The following is a 17,647-nucleotide window of genomic DNA, read 5'->3' as shown; positions in this document are numbered from 1 at the left end:
AAACTTTAAATGTGCATATGGTACCTCAATATTTCATATTTCCCTCAATAATATTGTATATATACAATTAACAAATAAAGTATTAATGCATTATGTTAAAATATATGACATAAAATAATACTATGGTAAAATTAAATATGCGTCTATACCTCAATATCGTTAATATGTATGAAAAGAATATACCTCGTGTAAACAACAAGTAAATCAATGAAAGACGAGTAAATGACAAGAGAAACAGCCAGGATATGCACATGCCACATTGTTTCACATCGACGTGTATACTCCAGTGGCATAAGATCGACTGACGCGTCGAAAGGTACAGCCTATTGCGCTTGCGTTCATATAAATTAGAGAGTGAAATGTAATATCTATATCATTTTTTTACTACCAGCAATTTACTTATGTCGTGAAACGTTTTCTTATAATGCACACACTTTCGCATTATTTGATACATTTACAATAGCAGGTGTTTCTCGCTGTATAAGAAAAATTATGGCAAATTACTAAATATTCGCTCTTTTCTCGTTTTAACAACAGCATATAGATAGAAACTATTTTATAAAAAAGAAGACATAAAGTGTCTTTGTCAGTAGATCAGTCCGACAGGTTCCATTGACAACGTTGCTGCATCCGTCGCGCAAAATGGTATTTGTTGGCAAACGCTGTTTTAAGCTTCATCGAATTATGCTTATGATTATAGGATTATGGCCATATCAGAAACCATTTATCTGGCGAATACAATCAGTTTTCTTCTTTAGTACATACTGCTGCACCTTATTTTTTCAGGTATTTTCTTGACTTATTTCTTATACGCATTACATATTTATATATAGTTTTTGTCGTAAAGTGGGATTAACATTTCTTGTTATCTTTACTTTTATACGTTTTACAGTTGTCGACGTTTGTAACGATGACATGTAATATGGACTGTATTTTAAAAAGATTTTCATATATTTGTATTTGTTGCGTTTACATTTTGAGTTACTACGCTTTTTATTTCAATTCTGAAATTGTAAGTAAGTATTTGGACTTTTTGTATGTTATATGAAATTTCCAAAGACTTGATTATGATGTACTCAAAGTTGTGACAATTATGTTTAAGAACAGGTAAGGAAAACGTTGCAACATATTCAGTTTGATTGGAAAATGTTTGAAAACAGCGATATAATGAATGTTTTTGAAGAATACCTCTTCGAAGCTTATATTTTCGTATTTTCTGCGTTGAGTAAGTAGATTAGACATAAAGACATTGTTCCTTACTACTTTATTCGAATTGCATTTTAATTTTAATTTACGTGTTTTTTTGCAGTTTTTGTTATCCTTTCTGCAATCATATTTACAATTTTTGAATGTAGATCTATTATTCTTGATGTTATCGCACCAATAAATGAATCCCGACCACGTAAAATTGAAATGGATTTTGAACTTTTCGTCGATCAAGAGCAGTATTTCGTTTTGTATTTAGTACAAGAGATACTAGGAGGATTTATCGGTGGCTGGGCGATACTTACGGCCGCAACGTTCCTAACTACAGTAATGAAACACTTTTGTGCAACATATAAAATTGCTAGGTTAACAGGCGCACTATTATTATTATCAATGCAATTTATCAGCTATTGACTTTACTTAAATTGTTTTCAGTTATTTAATTCAAAATACAGTGACAGTACACACGCTACACCTTCCTGTTGCTCAAAGAATGCAATTTATGCATCGAAGCATTTGTCTTTCAGTTTATATTCATAAAAGAACTTTGAAGTTAGTTTTCATACAACTTAATATATTTGCTATTGATCGTATTAATATTTATCTTTATATGAAGAATTGCAGCTAAAGATTTATAGTTTTATTAGACTGTAATTACGCGCGACGTTATTAAATAGATATTTCTTGGCGTTGAAGGTTCTGCAAAGGCCTCTTTTTTTCGTTTGGTTTGTGGTACTTCCCGTTACTTTTAATTTGCGTACTGTCTTTAAGTTGCCTTCTATTTCGTGTAAGTAGTACTTATTAATATAATAGTATCCTCCACTTATTCCCAGTTAGTTTTAATTTATATATTCGGATTAGAATTACGAACAATCGTCAAAATTTTTATAGAAGAATATGATTTGTATGAAAATATAATTCTATATACCTAGTATAAGTATAGAAAAACTGAAACTGAAACTGAACCAAAACTAAAAACAAAACTGAACCAAAAAGATCCCTTTGTACTTTTAATTCTTCTCGGTCATATCAATTATAATGAATTATATCCATTTGTTCACTTTGCTAAAGTACTATTTAACGTAAAACTCTTTAGTATTGAAAATTTTAATTTTTCTCGTTGGTCTATTGGCATTGTATTCTTTATTTTTTAAGGCTTTTGTACGTTATAGAGTTATTGTGCTTCGGAGATATTATATATAATTAGTTACATTACATACAATATTAATCTGCACAATTTAATTACATATAATATTCTTTGTAGTTGTATAGTGCTCTAATGCAATTCAATGACCTCCGTGATATTATAATGTCCTGTGCGATTTTATTTTCTTATTTCGTATACATGCTTATGGCAAATTTTCTTGCACAATCTTATACCGAACACAGTGTTGGACTGTTAAAATCTACGTGAGTATTAATACGTAAATAAATTTATATATTTTGTAAACTAACCGTTGTATTATATTAGACAATTTATTTCTGGTTCTTTTTACACGAATACTGGTGTGTAAAAATATAAATAATAACGTAAAATATTATTATCTATATACAAACTATTTGTTATTAAGTACATACTTCTGTAATAAAATATAGTGTGTTCTAATGGTATGTATCGTTTATACGTGTATCTAGTGTAAGCTGCAGCATTTGTTCAAAATAACATCTTACATATCTTATAATTTGATTTTCAGTATAAATATTAATGCAGTGCTTATTTAAATTTTAGGTATGATACTCTTTGGTATGTAGCACCATTATCGATTCAAAAATCGTTCTTAATTATGCAAAAATCTATAAAGAGCCATAAAATAGTGTTGGGTGGTCTTTTCGTTGCGTCCATAGAAGGATTTTCTACGGTATAAATGCTACATACATACTAACATAAGTATTACAATAATTTTAATGGATACAATAAGTAGTTGAAGACAATTTTTATAAATATTTAATAATTACTGTCAATACAAAGGAGAATTCTTCTTTCAGCTTATTACTTCAGCTGTATCATATTTTACTCTTCTGCATGTTATGTGTTCATGATTACGAAGTAATGATGAAATAGTGAAAAAGCTTTATTAAGAGCAACGCTTATTTGCGTAAAAATCTTTGCTCTTACAAAGATAAATAATGAAAGCTTAGTAAAAATGTAGTCACCTATGTAATACGATGTACATCATAAATAAGTGCATATTGACATATTGACATCATCGTACATATTGACTATTTTGGGCATTATTTCATTAAATTTGATAATATAGATTTTATATTAATTTATATATCAATTTGTTTTTGGGGGAGGGGGAGAAATATTGTTTGGTAATTAATATATTATATTTTATAAGGTATTTATTATTAAATGGATTGTAATATAGATTCGTACCGTTTTTTTTTTTAGTGTTTTCAATAACGTATGTATGTTGTTGTCCGTATTATTAACAATTCTAAATTTTAGTTTAGAATCATTTGTTCTCTCCCTATTAGTTACTTTTATAATAATTTTAAGATTGCTCAATTACCTCTGTACTCTGTATGGTTATCTCTCCTAATATGTGAATTAAGGTAATCAAGGTCCTTGCGTTTCTAGAAATATTTTGTGAAGATTATAGTATATATATTATTTTGTTCTAAAACACAATATGAGAGAAAATACAAAAATAATACTAACTTTTTTTAAAGATTTTTTTAATGGAAAACGGTGTACATTTTCGTCAATTAAAGAAACTTTAACCATTTCGGATTTAGCATACATTATGTTAAAATATTCACGTAGATATTATGTATTATTTAATGTTCAAGCATATTTTTAATATATAACATATCAGTAGAAAGATACATGCTACAACCGGATCTTTTTTTCAAAAAAAGTTACGGATTTAATTTTTTAATTTGTCATTTCTATTCAATTATTGTTTTATTCTAGTACAGGCATCAGCTGTTGAAATATATTATACTTTTCTTTGATATAATTAATTGATATGATTACAGGCTGACAATTAGTTTGTAATTTATTTCAAGATCCAATTAGATGTAATGTTTTTAAAAGATCCCTTGCACATCGAATCCAAGTTATTAATATAATAATAAATAAACATCAACAAGCCTATAAATTATTAGACTTATGATGTAATTAACATGAAAATTAAAAAAAAAGCGAAGATATATTAAAATGCATTATGTTTATCATGCATTTATATTAAGTTACAAAATATTTCAAACTACTTCTTTGGTGTTCTGTTGTAATTAACTCGACATGTATGTATATCTCAATACACCGTTAATATGTATTATAAAAGTAAATACGTATTATAAACCTCTGCCTCTCACCTCAACAAGAAGCAGATGAATGGAAGATAAATAATGACAAGAGAAATGTCTAAGACATGCACGTGCACATGCCGCATTGTTTCACATCGAAGTGTACACTTCTGTGGCTCAAGATCGACTGACGCGTCGAAGGGTATAGCTGTCTACTGCGCTTGCGCTCATATAAGCTAAAGGGTGAAATATATCTACATATTTTCTGAATTCCAGCAATTTACTTATTCCGCTAAATGTTTTTCTTATAACGCACATCGATACTTTCACATTATTTTATGTATTAGTAGTAGCATCTATTTTCCATCGTATAATAAAGAAAAATTGTGGCAAATTAGTAAGCATTTTCTCTTAGCCCGTGGCAACAACAACGCGTAGATGGTAGAACTTTCAATAAAATAAGACATTTAGCATATTTGTCGGAAATCAGTCGGTTTCTTTCATTGACAAAGTTGCTCCCCCAGCTGCAAATGGTATTTGTCGGCGAACGTTGTTTTATATTTCATCGAATTCTGCTCGTGGCTATGGGATTATGGCCGTATCAGAAACCATTCATCTGGCGAATACAAGCCGTTTTCTTCTTTAGTACATACTGCTGCACCTTATTTTTTCAGGTATTTTCATGATCTATTTCTTGTATTATATGATTACTAGTAAAATAGCCTGTCTACGCCAGGTAGTCCCTGGACCGAAATTAAAGATTTCAAGAATTTTCCCATTACCTGGGGGTGAACCCCTATCACCATGTGAAATTTGGTGCTTCTAGCATGTCGGGAAGTACCCGATCAATTCAACGACAGAATAGGGATTTTATATATATAGAAGATATCTGGTTTTTGTCATAAATTGGTTGAATTGTCGAGATTGATATTGATTGTTCATTTCACTCTTGTATTTTTCGTAGTTATTGACGTTTGTAACAACGGCGTGTAACACGGATTGTACTCTAAAACGATTTTCTTATTTTTCTATTTATTTTATACATATCCTGAGTTACTGTTGTTTCTATTTCAACTCTGAAATTGTAAGTAATATTTGCACTTTTTGTACGTTATGAAAGTTCTAAAGGTTTAATGACGGTGTCCTTCACATTGTGGCACTGTATTATATTATAATGAACAGATAAAGAAAACTTTGGAACATATGCAGTTTGACTGGAAATTATTTAAGAACAGTGAGGCAATAAATGTATTTGAGGAATATCTCTTCGAAGCTTATATTGTCTTATTTTCAGCGTTTAGTAAGTAGATTAGACATGAAGTCACGATCTTCTTACAGTTTTATTACATTTGTTATCCATTTCCATCTTAATTAAGATATTTTTTCCAGTTTTCGTTCTTCTGACTGCAATCTCATTTGTAACTCTTGAATGTAGATCTATGATTCTTGATGTTATCATACCAGTTAATGAATCCCGACCACGTAAAATTGAAATGGATTTTGAACTTTTCGTCGATCAAGAGCAGTATTTTGTTTTGTATTTAGTGCAGGAAATAGTAGGAATGGGAATCGGTGCTTGGTCGCTGCTTACTACTGGAACGTTCCTAACTACAGTGATGAAACACTTTTGTGCAACATATAAAATTGCTAGGTTAATAGACACTCTATTCAATTAATTATGGAATCTATCAACCATTGATTTTAACACAATTGTTTTCAGTTATTTAATACGAAATGCGGTGACCGTCCGTACGTTACACCTTCCTATTGCTCAAAGAATACAATTTATGTTTCGGTGCATTTGTCTTTCAGTTCAGATTCATAGAAGAACCTTGATGTTAGTTTACATTTACCAGTAAATGTGTGTGTGTGTATATACGGGGTGTCCCGCGTAATGTGTCCAATCACTCTCCTGCAGATATGTAGATCTTGTTAAGCTGAACTACAAAGTCCTATATCATATTGCAATTAACCACGTAAAATTTTGAGGTAATGCAAAACAATTAAAGGGCATATTCTGCAGGCCAAAATAATGTAATTTTTTCTCGTCAACATGTGTCCGGAAATGCACCCTTTCTGAGAGCTTGAGCTAGAGCTCTCCAAAGTTGTCGAAAATAACTCGAATTTTCTGTCCACTGTCTGACCTTCAAGTTTAAATTTCACGAAAATTGGTACATTTACGTATTAAAATACGCTCTTTTCATTTTTGATGCCAAAAATGTTCTAAATAATTTTTAAAGGGGTATTTGAGGGATTTGCATTTGAATGTGCAAAATTTATGTGTGAATGCAAAAAATGTAAAATACGTTAACATTTCTCGAAAGGAAATTAAAAAGTAAACATTTTGTTACTACATTTTACAGTGTACGACGAACCGTTTTTAAAATAATGAACCTACAAATGAAAAGACCTGGTATAGGTGAGCTGCTGATTTGTGCGCTTTTCGCACCTTTCACTGGTATACATATAGTAGATACTGAAGCTAGTTATGTATTAATTAGAAGTGCGAACGAAGAGGATTTTAAATAATACAGTAATCAATTTTGCCAGTTTAAACAGTGGACAAGTAATTCGAGTTTTTTTCGGCAACTTTGGGGAGCTCAGAGAGAGTGCATATTCGGACACATGTTGATATTAAAAAATTATCTTATTTTGGCCTGAGAATATGTCCTTTAATTTTTTGTATCAATTCTGGGACACCCTGTATATAAATAATTTTTTTCATACAGTTTTCTTAGTGATTATACGTAAAGTTTCTAAATATAGTCTTCTGTCGTTGAAGGCTCTGCAATAGCATGATAATTTCCTTTAATTTGTGGCTTTCTCCGATATGTGGACTTTGTGTTCTGGTTTTAAGTTGCGTTTTGTTTCGCGTAAGTAGCAATTACTAATATGATAGAATGCCCTACTTATGTCTTTTTTATTCTGCTTTGGATTACAATTATCGGAACTCTTGAGGACATTAATATAAGAACGTGGTTCGTAGAAAATTATGATTCTATACACCTCGTGGACCGATCCCTGAAGTATAGTATCTTTAGCGAAATCTAATATTATTAAATGTTATAAAGTTTCTCAGTGGTGGCACTGAATGTGTTTTTTTTTATTTTTTAAGACTTTTGTATGTTAGAATATGTCGGGTGTTTGATATTATATACAATTAATTATATTACATACAATATTAATTCTTACAATATTTAATTAATTATTGTTAATTATTTTACATATAATATAAATTTTTTGTAGATATACAATGCTATAATGCAGTTCAGTGACTTCTATGATATTCTTCTGTGCTATATGATTTTGTTTTGTTGTATCATGTATATGCTCTTAGCAAGTTTTCTTGCAGAATCTTATACCGAACACAGTATAGGACTATTAGAATCTACGTAAGTAATAATATACAAATATTTTTTTATAATAATATATAATATGTACTACTATTAATTGCATATTTATGTAATAAAATATGTTCGTTACGTTCATCGATCTCATTTATCATTTGTGTTTATATCTGGTGTGATTATATTTTTTCGCATAATATCTTATCTTATGTGCATGTCTCTTAAAATTTGGTCATCGTTAAAAATATGAAGGCAATGCTTGTTCAAATTTTAGATATAATACTTTTTGGTATGTAGCGCCGTTACCGATACAAAAATTGTTCTTAATTATGCAAAAGTCTATAAGAAGTCATAAAATAGTGGTGGGTGGTATTTGTGTTGCGTCCATAGAAGGATTTATGACGGTAGTATATATTTTGATATTGAGTTGTTAAGTGTGAATTGAAAAGACTTGCTGAAAAATATTTAATAATTATTGTTCATACGGAGGAAAATTCTCGTTTCAGTTTATGACTACGGCTGTATCATATTTTACTGTTCTGCACGCCATAATGTCATGATTATGAAGTGACGACAAAATAGCGAAGAAGATTGGTGAGAGCAACGCTTGTTTACATAAAAATAATTGTTCTTACAAAAATAAGTAATGCAAGATTAATAAGAATATAGCTATCTATGTTATATGATGTACAACATAAATATGTGCAATTCGTACATATCGACTATATATTGGCTATTTTGGACAAGATATTATTTCATTAAATTTGGTTAATTAGATTTTATATTAAGTTATATCTGTTTGTTGCTTTTGGGGAACGGAATATTATTTGGTAATTAATATATTATATTTTATAAAGTATTTATTATTAAATAAGTTGTAACATATATTCGTATCGTTTTTTGTGTATGTTTTCAATAACGATGTATGTGGCTGTCTGTATTATTGCGAATTCTACATTTTAGTCTAGAATCATGTGTTCTCTCTCTATTGTTTACTTTTACATTTACTTTGTACTCTATGGTCATTTCTCCTAATATGTGAGTTAAGTTGGTCAAAGTCCTTCCGTTTCTAAAAAAATTTTGTGGAGATTATATATATATATATGTTTTGTTCTAAAAAATGATATATGAAAAAATATTAAAATAATACTAACTTTTTTAAAGATTTTTTTATTGGAAAACGTGTACATTTTCGTCAATTAAAAAAACGTTAGCCATCCCGGATTTATATTACGTTAAACTATTCACAAAGATATTATACATCGTAGATATTATTTATTATTTTATGGTGAAGCGTATTTTTCAATATACGATATGTCTGTGCAATGATACATGCTACAACCGGATCTTTTTTTCGCCCAAACCTAAGTTACGGATTTAATTTGTTAATTTGTCAATTATTATTTCATTCCAGTATAGGCATTTGCTATTGAAATATATTTTTCTTTGACATAATTAATACATTACAGGCTGAAAATTAGTAGTTTGCAATTTATTGTAAGATCCTATTAGATGTAATGTTCTTAAACAATATTTGCGCATGGAATCTAAGTTATTGATAAAATGATAAATAAACGTCATCAAGCCTATAAATTATTAGACTTATGATGTAATTAACATTAAAATTAAAAAAAAATAAGCAAAGATATGTTAAAATGCATTATGTTTATCATGCATGCACTTATATTAAGTTACGTTACAATATATATGAAACTACCTTTTTGGTGTTATGTTGTACTTAATTCGACATGTATGTATATCTCAATACACCGTTAATATGTATTATAAAAGTAAATATGTATTATAAAACTCAACCACTCATTTAAACAAGAAGCAGATGAATGAAAGATAAATAATGACAAGAAAAATATCAAAGATATGCACGTGCACATGTCGCATTGTTTCACATTCGAAGTGTACACTTCGATGGCTCAAGATCGACTGACGTATCAAAGGATACGATTGCCCATTACGCTTGCGCTTAGATACATTGAAGAATAAAACATCTCTTTTTCTTATATTGTCTCTCTTTTTTACGTCTAGCAATTTAGTTATTAGGTACGTGAAATATCTTATTTATAAGGTACATCGATACTTTCACATTGTTTGGTACATTTACAGCACGATACATATATTTTTCATCCTATACTAAAGAAAAATTACTAAACTTTCAATTTACATCATTTTCGTCTAAACATCAGATATTATAGAAGATATTATTGTAGAAGATATAATAAAACTTTGATAAGAAAGAGGTGATATTGAATCTCCTAGTTGGAAGCTCAATCATTCAGTTTTTCATTGACAAAGCTGCTTCCTCCGTCACTCTAAACATGGTAGTTGCAGGCGCACGTTGTTTAAAGCTTCATCGAATTCTGCTTATGACTGAGGGAATATGGCCATATCAGAAACCATTTATTTGGCAAATACAAACAGTTTTCTTTTTCGGTGCATACTGCTGCATGTTATTTTCTCAGGTATTACTGCGATCTATTCCTTAAACGCATTATGTTTATATGTATATGCTTTATATTAAATATATGTTTCATATTTTATTATCATCGTTAAAATTCTACCTTTATATTCTTTGTAGTTTACGCCGTTCTTAACAACGACTTGTAACATGGATTGTATCCTAAAAAGACTTTCGTATATTTGTATGACTTTCGTTTTTATGTTGAATTACTACTCATTCTACTTCAATTCTGAAACTGTGAGTATTTGAGATTCATTTTTTGTGCATTTTATGAAATTTTCAAACATTCTGCTTCTCGAATACTACAGATTGTGGCAATTAAAAACAGGTAAAACGAATGGTTGAACATATACAGTTTGACTGGAAAACGTTTAAAAATTGTGACGCAATGAAAATATTTGAAGAATATCTCTCAGAATCTTATATTTTTACATTACCTCTGTGCAGTAAGCGGATCAGACATGGAATTACAAGATTTTATCATTTTAATTCAACTGCTACTTAATTTATGTGTTTTTCTAGTTTTGTTTTTAATAGGAGCATCATTCATTACGATTATGGAAAGTAAACCTATCATCCTTGATGTTATTGCACCAATGAATGAATCTCGACCACGAAAACTTGAAGTAGATATTGAATTGTTCGTCTTCAATGAAGAACAATATTTTTTCTTTTTATTAGTGCTGGAGGGAGTAGGAGCAGGAATCGGTCTTTGGTCGCTCCTTACGATTCTAACGTTCATAACAACAGTAACGAAACATTCATGTGCAACATAAAATTGTTAGGTTAACAGGCGCACCATTTTTCTTAATAATAGCGTTTATCAACTTTTAATATTATCTAAATTGTTTGCAGTTCTTTAATCCAAAATACAGTAACTGTCCATACGCTACAACTTCCTGTTGCTCAAAGAATACAATACATGCACCGGAATATTTGTCTTTCAATTTACATTCATAGAAGAACATTGGAGTTAGTTTCCAAAAAATGTTAATATGTTTTCTATTGATTGTGTGTATTAATCGTTAATATTCACTCTAGCGTGAATAATTATAGCCAATAGTTTACAGCTTTGACAGTAATGAGATATAAATTTACTAAATAGACATTTTTTGGGGTTAAAGGTTTTGCAAAGGCTTGATACTTTCGTTTGATATGTGGTATTTCCCGTTAGTTTTAATTTGCGTACTGTCTTTAAGTTGCGTTCTATTTCGCGTAAGTAGTACTTCTTAATATAATACATTCCACCACTTATTTCATGTTTGTTTTGGATTAGGATTACGGGCAATCTTCAAAACTTTTATACAATTGGAATATGATTTGTGCAAGAATCATTCTACATACTTAGTGTAAACAAACCTGAACCAAAACTCCTTATGTTGTACAATTCGTCTAGATCATATTAATTACATTATTATTGCTGAGGTTCTTTTTTTCATTTTGCTAAAGTACTACCTAATGATAAAAGTAATTATTTCTGACAATTGTTAAAACCTTATTGGTCGATGACACTGACACTGTATGTTTTATTCTTTAAGGTTTTGTAAAGTACGTTGCACTTATAATACCTATAATATATAATTATGTACATAACATACAATATCAGTTTCTTTACATTGTTTAATTATATTCACTATAAAGTATTTGTAGTTATACAATGTTATAATGCAGTTCAATGACTTGTATGATATTTTAGTACCCTGTGGAATGGCAGCGCAGTGTTTGATATATATGTTTATGGCAAATTTTTTTGCACAGTCTTACACTGACCACAGTGTAGGAATATTAGAATCTACGTAAGAAATTATATGAATAATTTTATATATTTTATAACTGTTGATATAACTGTTGTATTAGATATTTTGTTTCTGATATTCTGATACTGTTTACACTAATATTGATTTGTGCAAATAAAATGAATAATATATAATATTTGTTATTAATAGGATAATTATGTAATGAAATACAGTGTTCTCATCATATGTGTCATCGCGTGTATCTGAGCTGCGACAATTTTCTGATTTAATGTTTCATATTCACAGTTTTTAATATTTGATCTTCGGTAGAAATATTAATGCATTGTTTGTTTACACTTTAGGTATGATACTCTTTGGTATGTAGCGCCATTACAGATACAAAATTTGTTCTTAATTATGCAAAAATCTATAAGGAGCCATAAAATAGTAGTGGGTGGTCTTTTTGTTGCGTCCATAGAAGGATTTTCTACGGTAATAAATGTTACGTCTGTCTTAACATGCGTATTAGCTTGTGTGAATATATTTAATAGTTCCTGATAAACATTTAACAATTACGATTATACGGAGGAGAATTCTCGTTTCAGCTTGTGACTTCAGCTATATCATATTTTACTGTTATGAACGCTATGCGTTTATGAGTGACGAAGAAATAGCGAAGAAGATATAGTTAGAGCAACGCTGACATGCTTTATAATTGTTCTTAGAAAGATAAGTGATGAAAGCGTTTAAAGAAAGAAAGGAGCTATCTATGTTATACAGAATGTTTCACATAAGGGTAAAAACCTTTCGCCCATAGGTAGATCTCGTCAAATTGAAGAGAAAAGTCTTGTACCACTTTGCAAACAACCACCTAAAATTTTGAGATATTAATGAAAGAAGATTAGCGAATCAGTACGCACATTAGTGCGCCTCGTGCAGCGAGGTCGTTGGTAGGTTATCACTGAATGGAGAGGGTGTGGCGCGCCTCATTGTCAGTGAGCGTGCGACGATTCGCAAGACCATGCTACAAAGTACGCTTTCTGGCAGCGCTGCCAATTCCGTATTTCCACCCCCGTGAGGATACAAACGAAACGAAAAGCGGTACAAATGGATACAAACGATTAGGAAACAGCACCCGCTTTCAGAATTTGAATATCTTTAAAACTGGCAAAATTACCTCTTACACGATGTTTCAAAATGTCATATTTCCACTCCCGTGAGGGTAGAAACGAAATGAAAAGCGATACAAACGGGTACAACGATACTTAATCGAATAGTATTTGGAAGATTGCTGTATCTCAAAATGAGGTGCTGGTCATTTTTCAACCCTTTGTAACTTCCACCCCTTCGAAATAGAAACGAAAAGAAAAATGATACAAATGGGTACAAACGAAGCTTAATCGAATGCGTATATGAAAGTTTTTTTTTAAATGCTGGTTTCACATAGCTGAGATATTAACATATTTTTTAATTGTTATAATTAAAGTGATGATCAGAGTCATGTAATTCATTATGATATATAATATATTATATGTATATATCATTTTTTGAAAACACATTTGCAGTACGATTTGATTAGAAGTTAATAATTATTACATAAACACTATTATTACAATAAACAGATTATTTCATGCTGATAATAAAGAAATATATTGATGATAGCATTTAACGCATATTTTATTTTGAAGCATAATCAGTAAATAAGAGAAAATAAATAATATATACTATATTTTATACACGTACGTTACAAATATCAGTTGTTTGCAATATTCTGTTGATTGGAAATTATTGTTTTGCTTTTTGGATATAATTATAAACGTGTTGATGATATTCTAATATTTCGTATCTTCTTCAATAGTTCAATATGATTTCTATACAAGTATAGATGCATCACAAATAAAGAAAGATATTATATGTATTATATCGAAACGTAGTCTTCGACGCACCAGAGTAAACTAATATCTGATTCGACTATGGTCATCAAGTGCGCTTGCGTTCACATAAACTAAATAACGTGCAATATGTTCACATTTTTTCTCTATTATGCTTTACAATTTATTTTCCGCGAAATGGTTTTGCTATAATAACATTTTAATAAAATAACATTTGTCGATAATTTTGTGCTATTTGATGCAGTTACTGTTTCATCTATTTTTCACCGCAGTAATAGTAGAAAATTATTAAATTATAGAAAATTACTATCTTACCTCTTAGACATTCACGTCGTTTTAACAGTACCTAATTCAACAGTAATAGATAGTAGAAATTTTATAAAATAAGAAGTATGGAATATATTTATTATGAGACTAGCTGATCGTTTCTTTGGCAATACTGTTTTATCCGTCGTACGAGATGGTTTTTGTCGGTGAACGCTGTTACAAACTTCATCGAATTTTGTTCATTACTATGGGTTTGTGGCCATATCAGAAATTGAGTATTTTGCGAATTCAAGCAGTTTTTTTCTTCAGCACATTCTTCTGTTTTTTATTTTTTCAGGTATTCTCTTGACTTATTTCTCGTGCACATTATGCTTATACATCTATATTGTAATTATATATATGTATATATAATTTCAATCGTGAAATAAGGTCAGTACTTTTGTTAACGATATTGTATCTATTGCAGTTAACAACGATTTTTACATCGAAGTGCGATGTAGATTGTGCTATAAAGAAAATTTCGTATATTGCTATCACTCTTGCTTATATTATAACTTACTACTCTTTTTACTTTAATTATGATGTCGTAAGTATTACTTTTGTTCGTACACTACATGAAGTATTTGTTAAAAAGTTTTGTCCGTGGTACATTACAATCTATTTCATCAAAACAGGTAAAACAAGCATTGGAACACATGCAATTAGACTGGAAAACATTTGAAAATAGTAACGAAATGGAGATATTGAATAAATATATCTTCGAAGCATACATGATTGAGTTAATTACATGTAGTAAGAAAATCAGCAATGAAAACATATGCACCTTTTCTATAACGCTAATATATAATAGTATAATATACCGCTAAAGTTACGGCTCAACTTTGACTACATACAATACATTTTGTCATTTGTATTTATTCTAGTTTTCATTATTTTGGCGATATTCGTACTAGCAATTTTCGAATGTAGATCTGTTATTCTCGACATTATTGTACCGATGAATCAGTCTCGTCCACTAAAGGTTGAAATACCATTTGAATTTTTTGTCGACAAAGAACGATATTTCTTTTTGCATTTAGTGCAAGAAATTGTTGGAGCAGCAATTGGTATTTCATCGATAAGTACAACTTTTCTCTTTCTGGCTACGATCGGGAAACATTGTTGTGCAACATATAAAATTGCCAGGTTAACAAATGTATTAATTTTCTCAACATAATGATCCATTTCTGCTTAATTATTAATTTTATGTACATTTCAGTCTTTTAATCGAAAATACGGTGACGGTCCACACATTGCGTATGCCTAGTCCTCAAAGAATGCGCTTTATGCATGAGAATATTTGTCGCTCAGTTCATATTCATAGAAGAACCATGAAGTCAGTTTTTGTATAAGTTTCTGTTAATATTATATATTTATTATCGTCAATTTTATAGAATTATTTTTATTTGAAAAAACATTGCACGTACATATTCAACGATAATTAATTAAACGTAGAGTTGTTACATAAATCTTTTCTGTCTTTGAAGGTTTATCAATGACTTACTAATTTCATTTAACTTGTGGTATCTCCCTTTACTTTTAATTGGCGTAGTCTCTTTAAGTTGCATTCTCTTTCGCGTAAGTAGGTATTGTTAATTTTAATTATAATATATTATATTAATATAATACAATCTTTAACTTGCGCTTGTTTAATCGACTTCGGATTTAATTGTGGATATAGGCGATTTTATGAATCTCCAAATCGAAATATATATACATATAGTATGCATGTAGGAAGCAAAACAAAACCCAAATAATAATCAAATAAAATAAAATTCCATTGTTATATTTATTAACTACTCTAGATCATGCAGAGAGTATTGCTGATTCGTTCATTTGACTAAAACTGTGTTTAATGGGAAAATTTACAGAAAGATTATTATTTATACATTGTTGAAATATCGCCATGTGCTACCGGCATTGAAGCATCTAGCTTTTAAAACTTCTATACGTGTAGCACATGTATGCTACATTTACAATAATATGTTTAATATATTTCACGCGTGATAGACATCTTTTGCAGCTACATAATGCTATGACAGAGTTGGACGATTTCTATGATATTGCAATATCATTATTGCTTTTTTCTGGTCTTTTGATCTTGATGTTTGTGGCGAATTTTCTTACGCAACGTATTACTGATCATAGTGCAGAAATATTTAAAGCTACGTAAGTAATACATGAATATTCGAAATTCTATGATATACAATTTATGGTTTCATACAAAGTACATAATGCATCAGTTTTATTATATAATAATGTTTTTCTTTTCTGTAATAAGCAAAACTTAGTTTTATATGTACTAATAATATTTATGCATAATTTTCTATATGGTTAGATATAATACATTCTGGTATGTAGCTCCGCTACCGATTCAAAAATTATTATTAATCATGCAAAAGTCTATAAAAGATCATAAATTAATAGTTGGTGGCCTTTTTACGCCGTCGATAGAGGGATTTTCCACGGTAATACATTTTATTTGCATGTGTTAATAATAATTTTTATTTTGATGTATTTAGCAATTAAAACAAAATGCACTAATATTTATATGTTTAATAAACATAATGGACATACATAGATACAAAGTTTTGTTCTAGCTTATGACTTCGGCAGTATCATATTTTACTGTAATGCATGCTATGCGTTGACAATGACGAAATGATATGAGAGATTTAATTATTTAAAAAAAAGAATGCTTCTCATTATGTACAAAAAAAAGATACGATAATTCACACACAAATGCTTAAGATTCCTTAAGTACGTAACTGCCATTGTAATGGGTTCTCACATTGGATTGAATTGTAATTAACACACGACGATTTTGCTTTTATTTAAAATTTTAAACTGTTTTCTTAAATTGAATACTGAATTTATTTTATCGAATGTATAGAAATATCTTAAGTATTTATTATTATATGTATATTTGTTACTATATTGTTATATATAATATTACCTATTGTAATGGATAGCTTCTTTATTAATTCATAGAATATTGCAGTACGAGAATTCGAAAGTCGTGTAATTTAATATGTCACCTAATGAAATATATAAAATGTTTTTAAAATGTCTGCGCATACCTATTATAAAGCTAAATTAATGTTAGTAATAAATAAACATTAACGTGGTTATAACAAATGATTAGACTTGTGAGTAGCATTTAAAAGTTAAAAATTTAGAAGTTAATAAATTTAGAAGTTAATATTTCATGGATTGAAAACAGTTAAAATTATCGCCTGTGGTTTTCTGTAATGTAATCATTTTCACGTATATGTGTGAACTATATACTTCATTTAAACAACAAATAAATAAATGAAAAATGAGGAAGCAACAAAAGATGCACCAATGGTATATACATATACCACATTGTCTTACATCGGAATGAATACTTCAGCGACTTGAAATCGACTAATCCATTGGAGAAGTGTG

The 17,647-nt window shown here is 29.5% G+C and overlaps 4 protein-coding genes and 1 long non-coding RNA gene across 39 annotated transcripts in view; 4 read left to right on the top strand and 1 right to left on the bottom strand.

Moving 5' to 3' along the window:
• LOC105286029 (mannosyl-oligosaccharide alpha-1,2-mannosidase IA) overlaps positions 1-17,647 on the top strand; it is a 738,960-nt gene that overhangs the window by 427,381 nt on the left and 293,932 nt on the right. The gene's annotated exons all lie outside the window — the stretch shown is intronic.
• LOC105285750 overlaps positions 1-17,647 on the bottom strand; it is a 249,063-nt gene that overhangs the window by 4,124 nt on the left and 227,292 nt on the right. The window lies entirely within an intron of this gene.
• Positions 184-13,367, top strand: LOC105285748. Of its 2 annotated transcripts, none has more exons than XM_026972997.1 (8): positions 184-786; positions 893-1,012; positions 1,108-1,225; positions 1,310-1,571; positions 1,642-1,758; positions 1,903-1,993; positions 2,471-2,616; positions 12,383-13,367. In XM_026972997.1, exons 1-8 carry the CDS (start codon positions 643-645, stop codon positions 12,576-12,578), a joined length of 1,194 nt encoding a protein of 397 aa, XP_026828798.1. In that variant the 5' UTR covers positions 184-642; the 3' UTR covers positions 12,579-13,367. The 2 variants fall into 2 exon arrangements, with proteins under 2 accessions (XP_026828798.1, XP_026828797.1); XM_026972996.1 differs by having other exon boundaries at positions 893-1,016; positions 1,103-1,225.
• LOC105287402 lies at positions 3,077-11,406 on the top strand. Of its 3 annotated transcripts, none has more exons than XR_003407090.1 (10): positions 3,077-5,135; positions 5,426-5,545; positions 5,644-5,761; positions 5,851-6,112; positions 6,182-6,298; positions 7,244-7,334; positions 7,708-7,853; positions 8,083-8,212; positions 8,315-10,285; positions 10,402-11,406. XR_003407090.1 is itself a non-coding variant. In XM_026973019.1 (9 exons), exons 1-9 carry the CDS (start codon positions 4,992-4,994, stop codon positions 8,366-8,368), a joined length of 1,182 nt encoding a protein of 393 aa, XP_026828820.1. In that variant the 5' UTR covers positions 3,077-4,991; the 3' UTR covers positions 8,369-11,406. The 3 variants fall into 3 exon arrangements, 1 of the variants encoding a protein (XP_026828820.1); XR_003407091.1 differs by having other exon boundaries at positions 8,315-11,033; positions 11,140-11,406; XM_026973019.1 differs by having other exon boundaries at positions 8,315-11,406.
• Positions 13,764-16,939, top strand: LOC105285745. Of its 4 annotated transcripts, XM_011350189.3 has the most exons (10): positions 13,764-14,430; positions 14,517-14,566; positions 14,646-14,765; positions 14,854-14,971; positions 15,103-15,364; positions 15,438-15,554; positions 15,706-15,796; positions 16,242-16,387; positions 16,557-16,686; positions 16,819-16,939. In XM_011350189.3, exons 1-10 carry the CDS (start codon positions 14,373-14,375, stop codon positions 16,867-16,869), a joined length of 1,143 nt encoding a protein of 380 aa, XP_011348491.1. In that variant the 5' UTR covers positions 13,764-14,372; the 3' UTR covers positions 16,870-16,939. The 4 variants fall into 4 exon arrangements, with proteins under 4 accessions (XP_011348491.1, XP_011348490.2, XP_026828837.1 ...); XM_011350188.3 differs by lacking the exon at positions 14,517-14,566 and having other exon boundaries at positions 13,764-14,516; XM_026973036.1 differs by lacking the exon at positions 14,517-14,566 and having other exon boundaries at positions 14,646-14,971.

This window comes from Ooceraea biroi, chromosome 10 (assembly GCF_003672135.1).
Source record: "Ooceraea biroi isolate clonal line C1 chromosome 10, Obir_v5.4, whole genome shotgun sequence".
NCBI lineage: Eukaryota > Metazoa > Arthropoda > Insecta > Hymenoptera > Formicidae > Ooceraea > Ooceraea biroi.
This window is presented reverse-complemented; position numbering and strand designations above follow the sequence as displayed.